We start from the raw sequence: 19,067 nt of genomic DNA, 5'->3' as shown, positions 1-19,067 counted from the left end.
ACCTAAACAAAAATGTTTAGAACTACTTACATTAGAGTACTTAAAAAAGGAGGAAACTTCTGTATCATTTAAATAATGTGCAAATACAATCCAACTTGAAAGAGGAAATTTGAGAGACACACCTCTCTAACCAGGTTTAAAAATATGGATGTGTAATCCAAAAGAAGTATAAAACCTTTCTCTTTCTACTTGGCTTTGACGAAGCTTTAACCTCCTTAAGGTTCCCTTTGGGAACAGTGGTAAGCGACTTATCATTCACCAGCAAGGCGTTTCTTGAGGGAGCTAGGGCTTTTTGATATTGACTGCTCGAATCAATACTACGTTAAGGGTGCAAATCCCCCATTGTCTGCTTATTTGGGAATTCTGATTCTGTCCTGGCATTACAAATGGACTTACTTCCATGACATGACATCTTTATGATATGCCAAAGGATTATAAATTAATTGTATGAGCAGTCCTGGCAAAACCATGCCTAACTCTTGTATTATGTTGGTTAGTCATTCTGGTTGGCTGCAACCATAGCAACCTCTTAATCCAGACCAAAGTTCAGCCACTGTAAAGTTTTATGATCATGTTCATAGTTCAATGTTCAGTGACAAAACCCTTTCTGGGAAGAATGAGGTTGTATATCTCACAACGAAGTATTAGTATTAGCCTTCATTTCTAAATACTGGAGTCCAAATGATAAGGTCCAAAGCTACTACAAGAAAATCTTTGTTTACCCCACGGATCTTATTTTCATGAGAAAATGCCGACAACACAGAAAACATTGATGTTCCTGTCCAGCTTTGTCACCAGCCTTGGATCTGTCATCATAATTTGCTTGATTCTCGGCACACAAGCATGGATTACCAGTACACTTGCAACCATCGACTCTTTTTCCAATGGCAGCGTTATCATCACGTATGGTATTTTTCGTGGTAAAAGCACTCAAGAATTGACTCAAGGACTTACTGAACCAGATAAAGATTTTGAAGGTAAATAATAAACTTATTTGAATGACTGTAGTAAAACTAAATTAAAGTTTGTGTCATTTTATATTTGGACTAAACAATTATTCAAAAATAATTTCCTTGTAAGCTTGCAGTTAAAGATGTAAGCCTAACTCATATTTTTTTTAGTTAGCATTGTTTAATTAATAACAGAGTAGTAACAAAACAAAACATTTGAAGGTAAGTTTAAATTCTTGTTTTCCTGTTAAATAACGGTGCTATAATATATATAGATAATTCTTCCTTAGGGAGTTAACTCATAACTTTCCCACTCAGCCAACAGTGGAAAACTTTTTATTTCCCTCTTTCTAGATTCACCCTGCAAATTACAATCTATGATTTTTTAAAAAATGCCTCTATGAGACTAAATGGTCAAATAACTAGATAATATACATTTTTTATTTTTATAAAGTAAAATATAAAACTGATTTTTGATTGTGTTTCTATGTTAACACAATTTATCTAAATGAAAGAGATATAATTAAGAAACAAACATTGTGTTGAAAAAATATTTAGGATAGTAAAAATATGAACAGAAATAATTAAAACTATAATAATAAGTTTATATAGTATTATCGGTACATCCAGAATAAAAGTTACTATTTTGGGCTTGCTAACAAGAATAACTTATAATAAAGGTGATTTATTTTAAATGCTTACAATTTCCTATGTGTATCTATCCTTATTTTAACTATAACTTGGCATTTCAAATCTGAAGTAGGAAAGTATACATCATTATAAGCCCAAATGAGAAAAGTTTGGATTGTTAACAATTTCCAAATTTTCTTATGGAAGAAATAACTTGGAGCATACCATTGAAAATGAATTTAAGTATGTACTGTATTTATAAAAGGCTTATATAAACACAACTTGCTTAAAAATTAAAAAGCAAACAATCTATAAGCCCTCCAAAGATAATTTAAAAAATAATTTGAATTAATAATGTTAGGAAAAAATAGGGAACAATCTATTTTAGGTAGAAGGTTCCCCAAAAAAGGGACTAATCAATCATCAAATGTAATCTTTCCCCCCGAAAACACAGCAATTTTAGATTCTGTTCTTTTCATTTCTGTCTGTTTCCCATGAAGGATGAAGAGGCATGTTTAATGGCTGCTTTGTATTTTCAAGTCTTTTTGTGTGTTCTTTTTAAATTGGTTCTTAATTGGAGGTTCATTTTTTGGGAAATACAAGATTTCTCTCTCTTCTAGAACTTTCAGATCCAGATAAAGAGTGAAAAAACACTGACCTGAACTTCCTGGCTTCTGTACTTGCTTGTTTTTGTCATTTCTTTTTTGTTCGTTTGTTTTTGTCATTTCTTACACTCCCATCCCAAAGGGTTTTATGTGTATCTTCACTGGATAACACTTGATGGAGAGATTTGTGCTCCGTAGCTCAAGGATGGCAGCCCCTTTGCTACTTTCTTGTCCATCTGACTTTCCTCTTGAAGAAGTCGTCACCACTGTCACTGTCTTCAGACGTGGCAGACTGTTTGCAGAACCTTTCCTCTGTGCCACCATTGAAATACTCCTCTTCTTCTTCATATAATTCTGCTTAGCTATCACTGTCATCACCAAGCAATCTATCCAACCCTTTCTTCTTATCTATTTCACACTGTTTTCATGTTTGGGTCAGTAGGTGGCTTCTGGGACTCAGAGAGAGCTCAGAATCCTTTTCTAAAGGCTTCAACAGAGAATTTGGAATGTTCACTGTTTTCAGTCCATGTCCCATCTTGGGCATTTTTTCTTTTGAATTATTTATTGGTTTCTTTGTCTGTATTTTTGGCTTCTTTCTTTCATTTTCTGCTCAGTGGTCTTAGTTCATGCTGTGATTCACTTTCTTCATCAAGTGAATACAAGGTGTTCTTAGAATGTTTTTCTTCTGTAGTTTCTTGGGGATTTTTTGTTTTGTTTTTGCTTTTTTGGATTTTTGTTTTTGTTTTTGTTTTTGTTTTTGGCATTGAGGATCGAACTCACAACTTTGCACTTGCCAGGCAGGTGCTTATATCACTAAGCTAAATCCCCAGCCCTTCTGTAGTATTCTTAACTTCAGTAGCATTTCATCTTGCATCTTTAAAGTCTTGAACAGCAGCTTTTAGTGTACCTAATTTTTTCTTCAGGAGAGAGTGTCCAGCCAGTCTGACAATTGCTCTTTCAGTTGCAGTAGAGTCTGGCTTTTGGTAGATTTTTTCATAGTCGTTATCACCACTAACAGCTTTAATTACTATATTAGGTTTCATTTCCTCACAATATACCAACTGCATCATAAATGAATGGTTTCCTACATGAGTACTGCAAAGCAGGTGAGGTCTCTAGAGCTCTGTGGATAAAAACTTCATGGCATGGACTTCTTCAAGTCATCGTTCTTTGATTTTTTTGATATCTTTAGTACACTTTTTAGACTTTAGGCTGCCAATGTTCTTGACAAGTTTTCTGATGATCAAAACTTATATTCTCTTCATTTCTTTTTTCATCTTCACGACCTCATTATTGAGATTGAGAGTTACCAGCTGCACCATAGCAGCTCATGAGTGCAGAGCTGCGGCTCCCTAACTTGTGAATTTGAATATCTGTCATGTCATTTTAGCTTGCTCGGTTCTGATTGGTGTCTATTATCAAAACAGTCTAAGTAATTTTAACATTGGCTGTCTGAATGGTACCTACGAAGTTTACTGACAAATAAATAGTTGAATAAAAATATGTTCCATAAGAAGTAAGAACAGCATTTTTAACAGTTGTTGATATTTAGATGGAGTAACAACCTCCATATAAAATTTCATAAGTAAACACAGGGAAAAAATAAAATTAAAAACATAGTTAACCATTTGTTTCTATTTCTCAACTCAGTTCCTTTAACTGATTTGAAATTGCATTCTTCTCCCCAAAATATCTCATTGTTGGAAATGCTATTTAAGTTCCATTAATTCTATTAATTGTGCACTTCATATGAATTCCTATTTTTCCTGAATTCTTATATAATAATGCCTTCCTCTTAACAGATAGAAAATAAAATGTTACCAAGAATAAGTTGATTTAGCTACTTGAATTTGAAGTTTGATGGTCACCATTACATTTTTTATTTAAAAATTACGTTCGTAAGTTATATAATATGTAAGTGGACTTTATTTTGAACATTGATGCATGAAAGTATTACCCAAGTACTATAACTATATAATCATTTCCTCTTGGATTATAAGTAATCCAAGGATTTTTCACCTTACACAAATGTGGTGTTTAGTCATCACGTCATGCTATGCAATAAAGCTCTAGTTTGCTTATGAATTTAAGGGAGAAAAAGTTCCTTAAATTCAAAGAAACATGGTTATGCTTCCAAATTATAAATTTGTCTTTTAGATATTAGTAAAAGTAAAATATCCTGACATTTCAACAACCTCTCACACTTCCTCTGTGTCAGCCACAGTCTCCCAGAAGGATCAGGAGCACTTACTCTACTGCAATTGAAAGCGAAGATTTCAAAGGCTCAGTTACACTTTTAGTTATGTGACTGATATTTTCAAAGCCAAAATAAAATGCTGGTTTCTGAATTCCCAGATATAGTTTTTATAGATTTAAATATGAGATAAAACCAAAAATTGTTTCCAAACAATGTCTATTGGGAAGCAGTTTCTTCCCATTAGAGATCAATGGCTTCTGTATGACTGCCTGTAGACAGGGAAAGCCCAGAGAGGACACAGATGTGTCACTCCTGGATCCAAGGCCCTGTGTGAGGGCTGGGTAGCATGGTGGTATTCAAAGAACAAGAACGATAGTCAAGGAGCCCTGAGGATATCAATGCCAAGTGAACACTACAGTACAGTGTAGGAATAAAAGGAGGAGGAAAGTTTGCGTTCTTTCTGGCTGACTCTACTTTTTCCTTGTTATTACGCAGTCACATTCCAACCTCCTTCACATCACTGCCAGCCTCTGCCACCGTAGAAGCTGAAACACCACCAAGTCAATGAAAATGTTGCAGAATTGCTTGAGTTGATATTGAAGGACCCTTACTGGCATAGTTATGACTGTAGTTAAACTTGGAACTCTACTGTCATGGCTTGTATCCAGATGTCCCCCTCCCAAAGCCTCTTGTGGTCATAGGTGGGGCTTTCTGGAGGTGGCTCCATCTAGAATGTGTGATACTAGGTTAAGGATGTGATGCTGAGATTGATTTATGGTGCATTGCTAAGATTAAGAGTGCCCTATCCTGGTGTGAGTTCTACCTACCCTAACAGGAAAAGGGCTGCTGTCATTGCTCTTGTCGCTTGTCACTTGCTGTTTCTTTGATAGTTTGCTGCTTTGCTACCTTCTATTTTCCATGATCAGTTTCTCCTCTACAATGTCCCTCTGTCATGGCACCCTGTCTTGGAGTCAGCCAACTATGAACTAAAATCTCTACAAACTGTGAGTCAAAATAAACTTTTCTGTTTTTGTTTTTTGTACTGGGAATTGAACTCAGGTTCTTGTACTTGCCAGGCACTGTGTCACTGAGCTATATTCCTGGCCCTCCTCCTATAACTAAGTGTCAGGTATTTTGTCCTAGCAAGGAAAAAAGTGACTAAGATAAATATATGACAAGGTTTGCATACATTTCCTGGGCGTGGTCTCATATACTTAGCACAAAGGAAAGGTGCGCCAGCAGTTAAGTTCAACACCTGTTCTAAAATAAGGGAAACAGTACACACAACTCTCCACACAAGCAAGGCTTCAGATGGAGAATATAATTCTTAGAGTCCTTGGGGCACAGAATTCTGAAAATGTATACACAAGAGGATGCATACTCACACGTATGGTGTTTCACCTCCTCTTTGGTTTGAATTTAGGATGCATCCAACAGAATCCTTAAAGTCATTACCTTAACTTCATTTTTTGAAAATATCTTCATGGCTCAAGGCGTATAATATAATATGTAACATTTCTTCACACTGGCAGTAATGACAAGATGCGTGTCATTTAGGATGTGGAGTTCCTGTGAATGTAATTTTAAATATTACTCAGCCTACATATGGTCCAGAATATGTACTTTTATGGAATCATTTTGACAGGAAAGTTTTTAACGAAAAACATTTCTGCTCATGTGGCACTGGATATCTTTGTTCTTGGTCCCAAGAACAGTTTGGTTAGTAGGTGTGTGGGCAGTTTGAGCCAGCATGTTGCCACAGGGGCCATTCTCTGGGCTGGAGATGGAATCACTTGCTTGCTGGCAAAGAATATCTGTACTTGACCTTCCCCAGACCAATTTAATAAGAATTTCAGGGAACAAGACCTTGATCTGCTTGGTATGAAAGACTTCCGGGGTGATTCTAAGAAAGAGTGGCTAGAGTGACTAGCTCAGTCATGGCCAGGTGCTGGGTTGGCACATGTCGCAGGATGGACACCTGTGTTGTTGCTTTCAAGCCCCTTGAAAGTGGGCTGCTGAAGTTAAATTAATTGATTGGAGACACCTCTGGATTCATCCTTGAGTATGAATCAAGGCTAGCTGGGAAAAAGCCTTGGGACCTACTGACCTACTCTACCTTTTAATCCCAGCTGGCCCCTTGCTTGTCAAGTCTCCATGCACCTCCATTTTCCCCAGGAAACCCAGCATTGCACTATTAGACCAAGCTAAAAATAATGAGGAAAATAAATCTGCTGCAAAAACTAATTAACTGCAAAGGGAAGATCAAATGAAGTTGATTTGTCCAGAATGTATGAAGAGTCGATCCTTATTTTTACTGCCCAGTACTGTACTTCCAACCCTTCATATAAAGGTACTTTTTCTGGCAAAGAGTAATCTATCCTTTGCCTCCAGAGATGTGCCCATTCTGGGAGGTAGAGATAGGGAGGCTAAACAGGTGTCCTGCAAGGCTCAGTCACTCTTCTCCCAAGATAGCCTTAGCAACTGTCCAGGAGGCTGGGGCACCCTCTGCAAATTCCTGGGAGCATCCAGACCCTAGATTTTAGGGCCATTCTCTGAGATACATTCCTGTCATGAGCTTATCCAGTGGTTGACTGTAGCCACAAATGCTGGCTCTGCACCTGGCCAGAGTCTCAGGTGACTGACTGAGGAGGGAGTGTAAGCAGTCTCCACCCACCTGGAAAGCCACTGGCACTCCCTTAATGTCAGAGGACTTAGGGAAAACAGGAAGTTGAAGGGTAGATGGCAAGTAGGGCCTGAGGAGTTTAGGACTCCCTCCATGGATAGCTCACATGGCTGGATGTCATCTCCCCATCTCCTGGCAGCACAGTTCCGTCTCCCAGCTGTGGGGTCTGCTGGCCTGGCATTCATCTCTGTGGCCGCATGTTCTTGGCCCTTTTCCTTTCGGGGGCTGCCAGAATCAGGGCAATTAGTCCCAATTGTGAGGTGACTTTCCTGATTCAGATGCTTGCCCTCTAAAAGAAAGAAAAGAATGGCATGTATTTGCTAATCGTAGGCAGAGAGCAGCTGTCAGATGCTATGGAGGTTTATTATTTCATTCTTGTTAACTTTCATCAAATTTTCAGCTTTCATTGTCTGAGTTCTGAGGCAGGAGCTGGAGGGGAGACACAGCTGTCATACCTAGAAGGCAGGAAATTCAGAGCTGAAAAGTAGTTTTACAATGCTGCAGTTATAATTAAGATGAATTGTCTCCTTAATACATAGGAAAGTATGAGTCATCACACTCCAAATTGACTCTCTTTTGAAAATCACACGTAGTAGGTCCTGAAGAAAGTCGAAGACTAAGTTTTATTTTCACTTTTCAATTAACTCTGAAAATGTGAAATGTCAACTGTTTACCAATAAATATCTGTCTATAGTTTTTAGTAATTGTGAGAAGCAGAAAAATACTTTCAGGCCCTTTATATGCCTGAGACACAGGATATGTTTCCCGCATTCAAGTTCTTGTTTTCTAGTTAAATATCCAAGCTATTTCTTTGGCTGCCAAACTTTTTGAAGGAAAGAGTTCACTTTGCCCCAGAGTTTTCCCTGGAGAGAAGCTGTTTTATGTTGAGTGCAAAGTGATTCTGATTCATGGAGACTAAACATTGAAATATTCACAGGGTTCAACTCCTATCTCGGACCAGGTGTGTGGTTTTCTGATTACTTCCTTAATGTTCCTCTGATGTCACCTTTCTCTGGTTTTAAAGCAGACAAGCACTGAAATAGAGCCACGCAAATTCCCCAACCACATCTCCTCTGTGAGAAAAAGAGGCAGCAGACCCAGAGGTAGGACCATAGGAGCCCTACTTCCTTAACCAGAGGCCAGTCCTATCAGACCCCACCCAGCTCTGCCTGCAGCTTGTCTCTGTCTACAATGACCAGCACACTGTAAGCCATAGTTAGGTTAAAATATTGGCAGAGGGCTGGGGATTTAGCATAGTGGCATAAGCACCTGCCTGACAAATGCGAGGTTGCAAGTTTGATCACCAGTACCAAAAAAAAAAAAAAAAAAAAAAAAAAAAAAAAAAATATATATATATATATATATATATATATATATATATATATATATATATTGGCAGGATGAGAATGAGGAAGGCTGGCAGAGCCTTTGCAATCTTCAGAAAACTGCTCCTGAGAAGTGGGCTTTGGTGGGGTACCTCCTTCCTCAAATACTCGGAAAGGCTGCTGGGCAAGAGAGGAGCCAGTGACTTTTGTATCATTTCACAGGGAAAATAGGGGGGATTTGTATTTGGGCTCCACATGATGAAGAACTTTATGAAAATGAAGATGACATAAGAAGGATGGGCTGCTTTATTAAGAAAGGGAGCTTGAAGCCAGTATATCTTACAGGAAGAGACTTAGCAGCCCTTCTGTAGGAACTCACAGTGCACAGAGCCGCGGAAAACAAGAAACCTGGGCTGGCTGGTTTCTGTTCTTTAAAGCTGCATTGGGCTAAAGACCTGAGAGTCTCCACGGATCTCACTCTGGGGACCTGAGAAACAGGAAGGAGAAAAAAACCCGTTACTAGTTCTTACTCAGCCTTTTATGGCTTACAAATATTAACTTCCTTTTTCCCCACTTCAGCTCTGAAATATCTCTCCCAGACTATTTTTTCCCAATAACTTCATAACTCATCACTGTAAACATTTTATTTAATGTGGGCAGAAGATTTGGGGGACAAATAGAGTCAGACACCCAGAGAAGCTTTACAAATGTGTGACTGTGTCCACCTGGGAGGGTCATTTGTGTTGTGGAAAAAAAGCAGCTGGAGGAGACAAATTTGAGAGGAGGGCTCCTGCTGGTCAGAAGCCCTGAGGGACTGATGGCTCATGGCCCAGGGTGCTGTTGTTGTGTATTACTTCACGTATGGAGCTCCTTTGCACTTAATAAATATGCAATCGTTATTAAATGTTGCTAGCTTGCAATAGAATCTGAAGGCTCATGCAAGGGTCCAGCTCCCAGTCACCTCTAGTGTTAAAGCTCCAGGGACTTTGGGTACTCTCTAACCCCAGGGCAATGGGATTGGGACCAACAAACACCCACTGGTTACCCACATTAGCCCTTCCTCTTCTCACATTCTTTTTGGTGGCCTTATTGACTTATGGATCCTCACTGTGGACGTAGTGTGGTGTACATTTTAAGTGTCTCCAAAAGGAGTCAGAGTTAGTGCTCACAGACAAAAGGATGCTTCTATGGATTCCACTGGTAAGGACTGAAGCCAGAACTCACTAACAGGGAAGCTGAAGGTACTGAGGAGGACACTGTGCTGAGGACTGGGGGTTGTCTTTAAAACTGAGATAAATGTTCAGCCATTGCATTACTGTGATTGATCTTGATCAACCATGGAGCCAATGACTAGCCCAGAGTGAGGGATGAGTTCTTTTTCTGGCAGGTTTCAGAGATGCACAGCATCTGTCACTGACATATGGCAGCTGCTAATCCCAGTATCTGAGATGAGAGGATATGAGAATCCAGGTTAGAAGTAACATTCGCATGTTTTGCTCCACACTCATCAAAATTTGTTTTAGTTTTTGGGATATTGAACAATTCTCCGAAGTCTCTGCAAATGGCGACCCTCGTGTTCCTGGTCCTCAGTTTGCTCACTTCACTGCTGAGTTCTGCATTTACCTTCTACAACAGCATCAGCAACCCCTACCAGACATTCCTGGGCCCAATGGGTGTGTACACCTGGAATGGAATCAGTGGTGAGTAACCCTGAGAAGTACATGCCCCAAAGAGAACCATGTCCTTTTTCCTCTCCATCTCTCTGCCCCTCATTCCTACACATGAACATATACAATCATGTCACACCGTGGAAAATAATAAGGACCTACCTACTCCTGTACTGGAGAGTGAAATATTTTTTTGTCAGTCTATAACATTTATGAAGTATGTCTAATAGCAATTGTTTTAAGTGTACTAGTGACAGGCAAGGAGAGGCGAGGGGGCTGTTAAAATAGATAAATCAGTCTTTGCTTTTGTCAATCTGATGTAAAGAGTCAAGTAAAATATGTGAATCAGCAAAACAACCACTGGGCTCTTGCTAAGTGCTTATCCCAAAACTAGGCTCTCTGTGATGTATACATGCATGCAGTGCATGCCTACTTACTTACTTTTTCCTGTCTTCATAAGACAGAAGCCAATTTGAGCTCTAGAGATGCATGGTCTGTGAAAGAATCACAAATAATATCATTTAGGAGGCTCTGTCTGAGCCAACACCCTACTTGTGGGTTATTGGGGCCTAAGGTGTTGTGTGGTGTTGCTTAGTGGTTTTATTTCATGGGTGGGTTCTCTAGTACAGGACCGAACCTTGGTGGGAAATAGTTCCCACCTCTGACCATAGTATCTTGAACTCTTATTGGGTTCTGCCAGGGCTCTGTGGCTAACACGTTTGCCCAGAAGCTGGGCCAGGGCCAGTGAAGAGGACTTTGTCCAATCTCCTCTGCCTTCGTGTCTTGCCTCTGCTAGACAGACACGTTTCTTCACTCTGTCCTACATCACAACTTGATCTAGGGAATAAAGCCCTGACCTACTAAGAGGAGGGTTCCAGAGTGGGCTTCATGTGACTTCCCATGATACATTTTAACACAGAAAAGATGCTTTAGACACTGAGGGGTCACAAAGTCTTGACAGAGCAACTGGGGGCAGCTTCCTCTTGTGCCTACATGGAAGATCATTGTTACCACTTTCCTGGAGATTAGAGAAAAAAGAAAGGGACTGGCTGTAGCATTGTTTTGTTTGCGTGGTCTAAGCATACCACACTTCTAAGCAACAATAATGTTACTGAATTCAGAGGTAAGGTGCACAAGCCAGGCCCAGGACAGCCCCATCCTGCATAGGTAGCAGGAAGAAGGATGCTTTTTGTAAATGTCCAAGAGGTTCCCAGTTATGAAATCAAAAGTACAGATAGCAGCCATACTTTCCAAGGCAAACCTGAATATTCAGTAACATCACATATTCCCACCTCACCAAGGACTTGGGTAGGAGCCAGGATGGCTTAGTCACATTCATATAGGACTGGCTTTATCTTTTTGTGCTTCTGTTTCTTAGAGGTAAAAACAAATATCCCAATTTCATGGCACCCTTTCCAAGAAAGTTACAGCATCCATGAAACGCACATTACTCTCTCTTGTCATCTTACAGTGGGGTTGAGTGCCAAGATTAGGGGACTTGGTTACAAACCAAATGTTCTCACCCAAATGCTGTAGTTCCTTGCCTCAGGTTAGTGCTATAATTACATTTCATCTTACGCATCTAAACCAAAGACAAACTTGTTGTCATCCAATGCCAGAGCAAAAAATAGGTTATTTTTATTTTTGTTCATGCAACTAAGAATCTAAGAGAAGATTCTTCAGGCATGGTTGGATTCAGGGTCTTCTTGGCTTTTGTACTCTGAACTCTGCCCTCATCTCTCTATCTCTTGATTTTCTCCAGTATTTGCTCCATTGTTATGGAGCTGGTGCCATTGTCTTAAAGGTATAAGCTTTGAACAGCTCCAGGAAGAAAGACCTATTGTTTCCCAGCAAAGAAGAGAGACTCTTTAGATAGATAGAATTGCCCTCTTCTATGGCTTGACCAATCTCATTGGCCAGTAATGTTGACTGAACTATAAGTCCACCCCAGAGCTTGGGCTGCACAGTCCTTCCTCAGGCTCAGGGGTGCATGGGGGAAGAAGGGTAGTTCTCAGAGGGGAAGCAGGAGTCAGTGATAGGGCAGAGGCCTGTTGTGGGCTGACACTTCTCCATCTGCACCCTGCACAGCTCAAAGCCTGTTTTCCTCAAGCTCCACATCTCTTTTCTTCCACAGCTGAGTAGAGGCTGACTTTGCACAGATTGGAGTCTTATGCATGTTTTCTGAGGAGGAAAGCATGAACAAAGAGGTGGGGCAGCCTTTTCCCCAGTCCTCCCTACTTCTACCACAAAGAATTGTGTGGTAGTGAAGGAATGCCTCTCCCAACCCCCAGCACACACATACATACATACTCCCAAGGGCAAGATCCAACAGACAGTCAGGAGAGTGGGGCTGGAAGAATCTGTAAGATTTGCATTCCTAAGAGGAGCTTGGAGGGAGGCTTTGGCAGTGGTGGTGTTTTCTAAGTGCCCTGTATGGTCCTTTGGGTCCCATTGCTTTGCTAGCCAGAGTTTGCTCTCATTTTGCTCTCCAGGGACTCTTGATTTTCTCTACCCACTATATGTGTTGCAGAATTTAATGAAAACTGTAAGTTTGCAGGTCCAGAATGGCTTGTATACAGAGATGCCATTGCAGCAACTGGCCTGGGTGTGGCTGACTTCTGGGAGGAGTCAGAAGGAATTATGCAAATCTCTGTGGGCTGGGTTTCCTCATATTCTCCAAACTGGCAAGTGTGGGTGGGGTCCAAAAGGGTAGAAAAGGAAGTGGTTTCTTGGCTTATTTGAGTTGGAAAAAAGCAACAGTGCCACCTTCTGGGTCCCAGAGCCTTGGACCCTTCCCCCTATCTCTGCACCATACTGGCCTGGTGCTGCCTGGCCATGGCTGCAGAGCATATTTCTGCAGAATTTCATAGACTGTCTTCTCTAAATACATCTGTGTCTCAGGTCAGGAAAGCCATGAAGTGGGTCACATGGTCCAGCAGTGACAGGCCAGGGCCAAAGCCACTGTCCTCAAACTTAAGCAACTTTTCATCTACCCTAGAGCCTCCTCCAGTCCCTCTCAAATCCTTTTGTCCCACAGATCTGAAGAAATTGGACAGCTGGAGGCAGTGTGGAGTCTGAAGCTCCTGGCATTCTATCCCTAAAGGGATCTCAGGTCATGCTGCAGCTGGGTGCTGGCCCCTCCCAATGCAAATCAAAGCTCTAGGTAGCCCACTTTAGAAAAATGCATTTAACCCTCTGACCATCCTGCCCCTTTATGATTAAGTTTTTATGAGAAACTTCACAAGAGAAAAATGAAGGATAATTAAGGCATGTGCAGTGCCTGGAGAGCATCAGAGGAGCAGAGCTTTTGTTCATACAAATTATTAAGAAATAACACCATTATTTTGAGAATGAAGTCTGACATCAGTAACTGTTAAAATGTTCTTCTCATATAAAACCCTTCTAATTAGGCCTCTCGGAGGAACGTTTGGAGAATTTCCCTGCATGTGGGTTACAGCCAAGGCAAGTTTGACGCCAGAATGTCCACTGAGCTCAGCATATCCTGTGTGTGTCAGTGGATGAACCCTGAAGGATGTTTGTCCTGGGGATTCCCCATGCTCGGCTGACCCTGCTTGGCCCCAGGGCTCATCTGACTTATTGCGAGCCCTGAGCGTCCTCCTTCTCATCCTCCCCTCTCACCCTTATTAATAACAGCTTTACTGAGATATAAATCAGTTGCTGTGTAGTTCACCCATTGAATGGACAACATCCAATGGTTTTTAGCATCTTCTTGGACATATGCAAATATCACCACAGTCAATTTTAGTATATTTTCACCAACTCAAAATAAAGACTATGTCCTTTAGCTGTCTCTTGCTTCCCAAACTACATACAGAGTGAAACTCAAACTCCTAAACCAGCATTCTCTGCTCTGCTGGGTGGCCCCATCTCTGTGTTCAGTAGCTAGGATCCTGAGGACTTCTCCCTATGGATTGGTTCCTCTCTCAGTCCTTGATGTTGCTGGCTCGCTGCTGCCAACCCATGTCTTTGTTGAGGCTGCTTCTTCTGTCTGTGGTACTGCCGACCTTCCTCTGCCTTTCTGGGTCTTGTTCAGACATCCAGCCTGCTCTAGACACCTGCCCTACTGACTCTCCTATTCTTTCATCTATTTTCTCCTTCATTCAGCACACAAACCACATGCTTTACCCTAGGAAAAGGGATATGCAGTAGACCACTCGCACAGTAACTGCTTCAGAAGGAATTTGAGCCTGGAGGTTTGGTCCTGGTCAGCCCCCACCATGCACAATGTTTTGTGCCTCCAATCTGCTTTGTGTCTTACCCTGTTTTTATACTATTTCTAATGCTTGGAAGATAAACCACAGTGTAAGTGGGCAATACATGCCCATAGATTATAGGTTCCATAAAGAAAATAAGTGATATTAAAAGCATATTGCTGCATCATTTATGAAACTTAATCTCCTTTTCAGCATTCTCTGTTTTCCTGGCAATGCTACTATTTGTGGGGAACACACAGTCCAGTCAACTTTCTGAAGAATTGTCCCGGGAGCTTTATCCAGGAATCACAATCAAAGAAGCGACCCACAGTTATGGATACTCATTTTGGCTCATACTACTCATCATTCTCCTAAATGCAGTCACTGTGGTCATCATCTTTTTCTACCAGAAATCCAGACACCAGCAGAGGCAAGCGGAGAGAAAGCCAATGGAATTTGCTCCCAGGGATGGAATTTTATTCTGAGTTTCATTTTATGTCATTTGGCATTGTGTCTGTTCCATTTCACATCAGTTTCCCAAACAGTAGCTGGTTAGTTCTGTAACCATCAGTGCGGTAAAGTGACTGTCATTCGTGGTAGCTTTTATATCCTGTGACACTGTGTTTTTCATGGATACTGTCTCCCCATCAGAATAGGGGAGATGGATGGAAAAATGTTGTCTGTCTAGGTAGTATTGAGAGGAGCAGAATGATTATGAGCCTGGGGATCTCTCCAACCTGGTCTCACACAAAATAATAAAGGTTTGTGATCTACACCTCTACTTTGATGAGCTCAAAGCACTGTAGCATCTATGACCTCATAGTCCTCAGGAGGGACCAGGTACTTTTGTTCTACCGTATAATGAAGACTCATATGTACAGAGATATTCAGAACTTGTCTTTCCAGGACCAGGGTTTGAAGCCAAATGGAGAGACTCATGAAAAAATGGCCTGGTTTGTTTGCCTGGTTGTTTTTTTTTTTTTTTTTTTTTTTTTTTTTTTTTTTCTGTAGCCTCAGTTGCTGTCATATAGTGAAACTCAGTTGTATGTGGTAGATAGATACATAATCCTCAGATTCCTTCTTGAGGTTCTACAGTGCAGTTTTTGTGGGATGACATTAGATGTGAGATCAGGATAAATAGGAATAGCTAAAGCTGGGGCTTTAGCTCAGCGGCATAAGTGCCTGCCTTGCAAGCAGGCATCGTGAGTTTGATCCCTGGTACTGATAAAAATGAAAAAGACAAAAAAAAGGAATCAAAGCCCTATGATCTCTTTATCAAGGAGAATATAAGCATCGTTTTCAGTTTCACAGAATTGTGGCAAAATGAGTCAAAACAGAAATAAAACATTTTAACAAGTTCCAGCAACCTCTCCATCAGGCAATCCTTGGCTTAGTTACCGCAGACCTAGGTGTAATTGGTCAAATGGTAGCACCTCACCCATTAGCAGACTTCTGCTGAGCCAGAGGCAGAGGAAAACACAGCTCAAGCAGCACGGCTTGCAGGTCTGAGCTCTCTGAGTGGAGATCAGGCCACATGTGAGACTTGGGCAGTGTGAAGCCCCCCAACAAGAGGCTTAGCGAAACTGATCTATCCCTGAGAAGATAGCCGGGTAGCCAGCAAAATAGAAAAGGCACCAAAATTAATTACACCTACTTTTCCAGTAGGACATTTTCCTGGAAAATGATATCAAAATATCTTGAGCTTCATTATGCCACACATTGGCTAGGTTGAATAATAAAAGTGTTGTGAAATGGTCCTGTCTTGGTGGAACGAAGGCTAAAAGGAGAAGGATTTCTTTTATCAAGTGTAAAGGAGCAGTCTTTAGATAGAAGACATATTGTTTAGAAAGATGTCAAAGTTGGGAGACCTTCTTACTTACTTACCAATCTGATTTAGAAATGTGCACTGGAACCTGTGGCAGAGCCAGCTCCAGGTTTACTATTGAGTGGTTAAGACAGATACCATAAGCAATCACTCAATTCCATTTCAAACAAGTTCTTAGTTACAAAGTTGTGCTTATTTGTTGGATGACCAGCTTGTTCCATCAGCCCCCCTGCCCCACCCACAGTGCTACTAATTCCAAGTTACGCTAGTCATTTATTCTAGAATTTGGAACATATTTTGGAAGTCAGATCATCAACAGTGAAAATTTATAAATTCTGAGCATCCAGCAACATTTATGTTCTTTAAAGCTTGAGTTTTACATCAGATTTTGGATAATGAAGAGAAAACAGAGGCAGGTGACAAGCCCTTGCCAACAACTGCTAGAGAGGTACTCGCTTCCAGTGTCAGTGTGTTGTGTAATGCAGAAAGAGAACTACCCTCATCTCACCATCTCAGCAGAGCTTGGGTTTCTAGGGGGACACATTTTCCTGATCTTTATATCACAGGTGACCTTTAAGGAACCATTTAACACATTTGGAATCAGGTCCATGAAATTCTGTTTCACAATCCAGGATATGAAGAGAATGACTCCCTTACTCTGTTTTAAGTAGAAGGTAATGAAATGCATATGTACGTTCAGTAGGAACCTTGTAAAGCAAGGACTCGACCTGCATACTGCTTATAAGCACAGACACTGCTGACTACTGACCCAGCCTGGTTCCTTGTTCCAACCACAAGATGGGTCTCTTACTGAACACCCATGCCACAACCGGAGGGACTCATTTTTATTTGAAGACAAAAATGCTCTTGAATAGTAGTTTGCTACTTTAAAACTACTTTATAAAGGTGAATTTTCTTGCATTTCTGGAATGCATACACTTGAAACAGTATTTCAAAGGGATTTGAACTACTACCTCTTCGTAGAACCAGAGTCTTCCAGGAGTCATGGAATGACCCCTATTTAACACGCCTGGCCTTGTGGTGAGATGGGTTGCAAGATTCATTCATGTTTCCAAAGTTATATAAAATATCACATTCATCAATATAGTCTTCACAGAAATCAACCCTTTACACCCTTTACACTCATCAAAAGATTGATGAGCCAATGTTGGCAAAGAACTCTGGGAGACAGGAGGTAACTTCCAGGTGTGCTTTGCCATTGTCACTAGATTTTTATTTGATCATCTCAAGCAACTGAGGTTTAGACAGGGCACTGCTCCTTTGGATAAGGCACTGCATGGGTTCTACAACATGATGCTGCAACCAGGCTCTCACAGCTGTATATCCTCCACACCCCTAGACATTATGGTAGAGTTGCAGGTAGACATGTCAGGCCCTGCCACCCACTTGACCTCTTGGGGCCTGCAGCTACCAAGGGCAGGCAGGTGCCAAGTAGAATTTAGAATGCATGCTTCTCTTGCTACTTGTCCAGGAATCCTCAGCAGCCTTTCTCTTATGGTGGAACCAGTGATTTAGTGTGAACTACCTAAAGTGATGTTTTCTATAGCCAAGACAGAGACTTAGGCATGGTAGTTGGGGGACAGTGATGGTTCAAAGTTAGGACCCTTCCTGACACTGATGTCTTAGTTTGGAGAAAGCTGGGACTCCTTCGTCTATGGGTCCCTTTGGTCTTTTCCGATCTAGTACTCAGAACCCCAGAGACCTTGGACAGACAAGATCGTCAGCCAGTGCTGCAGAAGGTAGACTCTTGTGACAACTGAAGTTGTGGTGACTCTCTAGGGCAAGTCCTCATTCACTGTCTCCACCTTCCAGCATGTGAGCTCTCAGATAGGGGTTCATTTTACACTCCTCTGGCATCTCCTAACCAATTGTCAGAAACCAAAGCCATCAGTCACTGCCCCTCCTTGAGCTTCTTTGAGGACTGTAAAGTTAAAAATAACTAACGGAAAGGATAATCTATGGAATTAAGCAGAGAAGTCCTGGAGTCACATCACCTAAGTCTGCTGTGGGTTCAGAAGCCTTCTTCAAATGTCTGTGAGCTGGGAGAATAATAGCAAGGTCAACTCCCAGGCTGTGATGAGAATGAACCTACGGGCTCAAGCTCTGCAAAGCCAACTACCTTCTTGTTGCTTAATTCAGATGAAAATCGTGAATTGGCAAAATGAAGCTCTGATAGCAGTCCTGAGGTCACCAGGTAATGCTGGGTGTCAACACTTGACATAGCCAGTGCTTGATCACTTCTGCTTCAGGCCATCACCATCCACTGCCAACTTGTGCTGGGCACCATAGGTCAACTCTTTTGGGCATTGGTCTCTGCTGTTAGTGTCCATTGGCTGATGATCTCTGGAGCTCTACAGTGTTAAGAGCTCTGAGTGTTCGTTTGTCTTTCTTTAGAAATAATTGCTGCTGCCATACTACTAAGGATTAAAAAAATATCCCAAATATGTTTACCGGACTGTTGGAGCCCACACTACCTAAGAAATAAATCAGAAAGAAGCAAGTTCATGGGAGCAACAAACCAAGTCTTTATTTTAGCACAGCCTGTGCCACAGCACAGGGCTCGGTACCCAAGAGGCCTCTTAGACTAAAACTCAAGAAGTGGATGTAGATTGCTACAGCCCTGTTTCGTAAGGCTAGGGCTAGAAGCATGCCACGAATGTTGGGTATGCAAATAAGAGGCCCAATTCCTCCCTTCCTGATCTTAGCCACCCCAGGCTTATCTAGCCTTTCAAAAAGGCAACAATATTATCTGAAGTGGCAGGAGGGAAGGAGGGGCACCACACAACCTGGCTATACTCACTGTTGGAATGGACAGTGGCAGTTTGATTGCCAGGGAGGACATTGGAGCAAACTATCCCAGTCCATTGGGGTGAAGAGGAGCAAAGGAAAGTGAGGAGAGCCTGACAGTTGCTGGCCAAGTTATATTCCACCTTCAGCTGGTACAGGAAAG

General features: G+C 41.4%; 1 protein-coding gene and 1 pseudogene across 1 annotated transcript; one reads left to right on the top strand and one right to left on the bottom strand.

The window, feature by feature from the left end:
• Positions 1 to 599: 599 nt before the first annotated feature.
• On the top strand, positions 600 to 15,633 carry Clrn3 (clarin 3). The gene is made up of 3 exons (XM_003479808.4): positions 600 to 977; positions 9,914 to 10,090; positions 14,485 to 15,633. Exons 1-3 carry the CDS (start codon positions 749 to 751, stop codon positions 14,754 to 14,756), a joined length of 678 nt encoding a protein of 225 aa, XP_003479856.1. The 5' UTR covers positions 600 to 748; the 3' UTR covers positions 14,757 to 15,633.
• On the bottom strand, positions 1,997 to 3,622 carry LOC106025594 (serum response factor-binding protein 1-like; annotated as a pseudogene).
• Positions 15,634 to 19,067: the final 3,434 nt, after the last annotated feature.

This window comes from Cavia porcellus, unplaced genomic scaffold (genome assembly GCF_034190915.1).
Source record: "Cavia porcellus strain 051 isolate PalLab524CR breed Dunkin Hartley unplaced genomic scaffold, mCavPor4.1 scaffold_2, whole genome shotgun sequence".
Lineage (NCBI taxonomy): Eukaryota > Metazoa > Chordata > Mammalia > Rodentia > Caviidae > Cavia > Cavia porcellus.
Note: the sequence above shows the minus strand (reverse complement) of the source record. Positions and strands in the feature narration are given on the sequence as shown.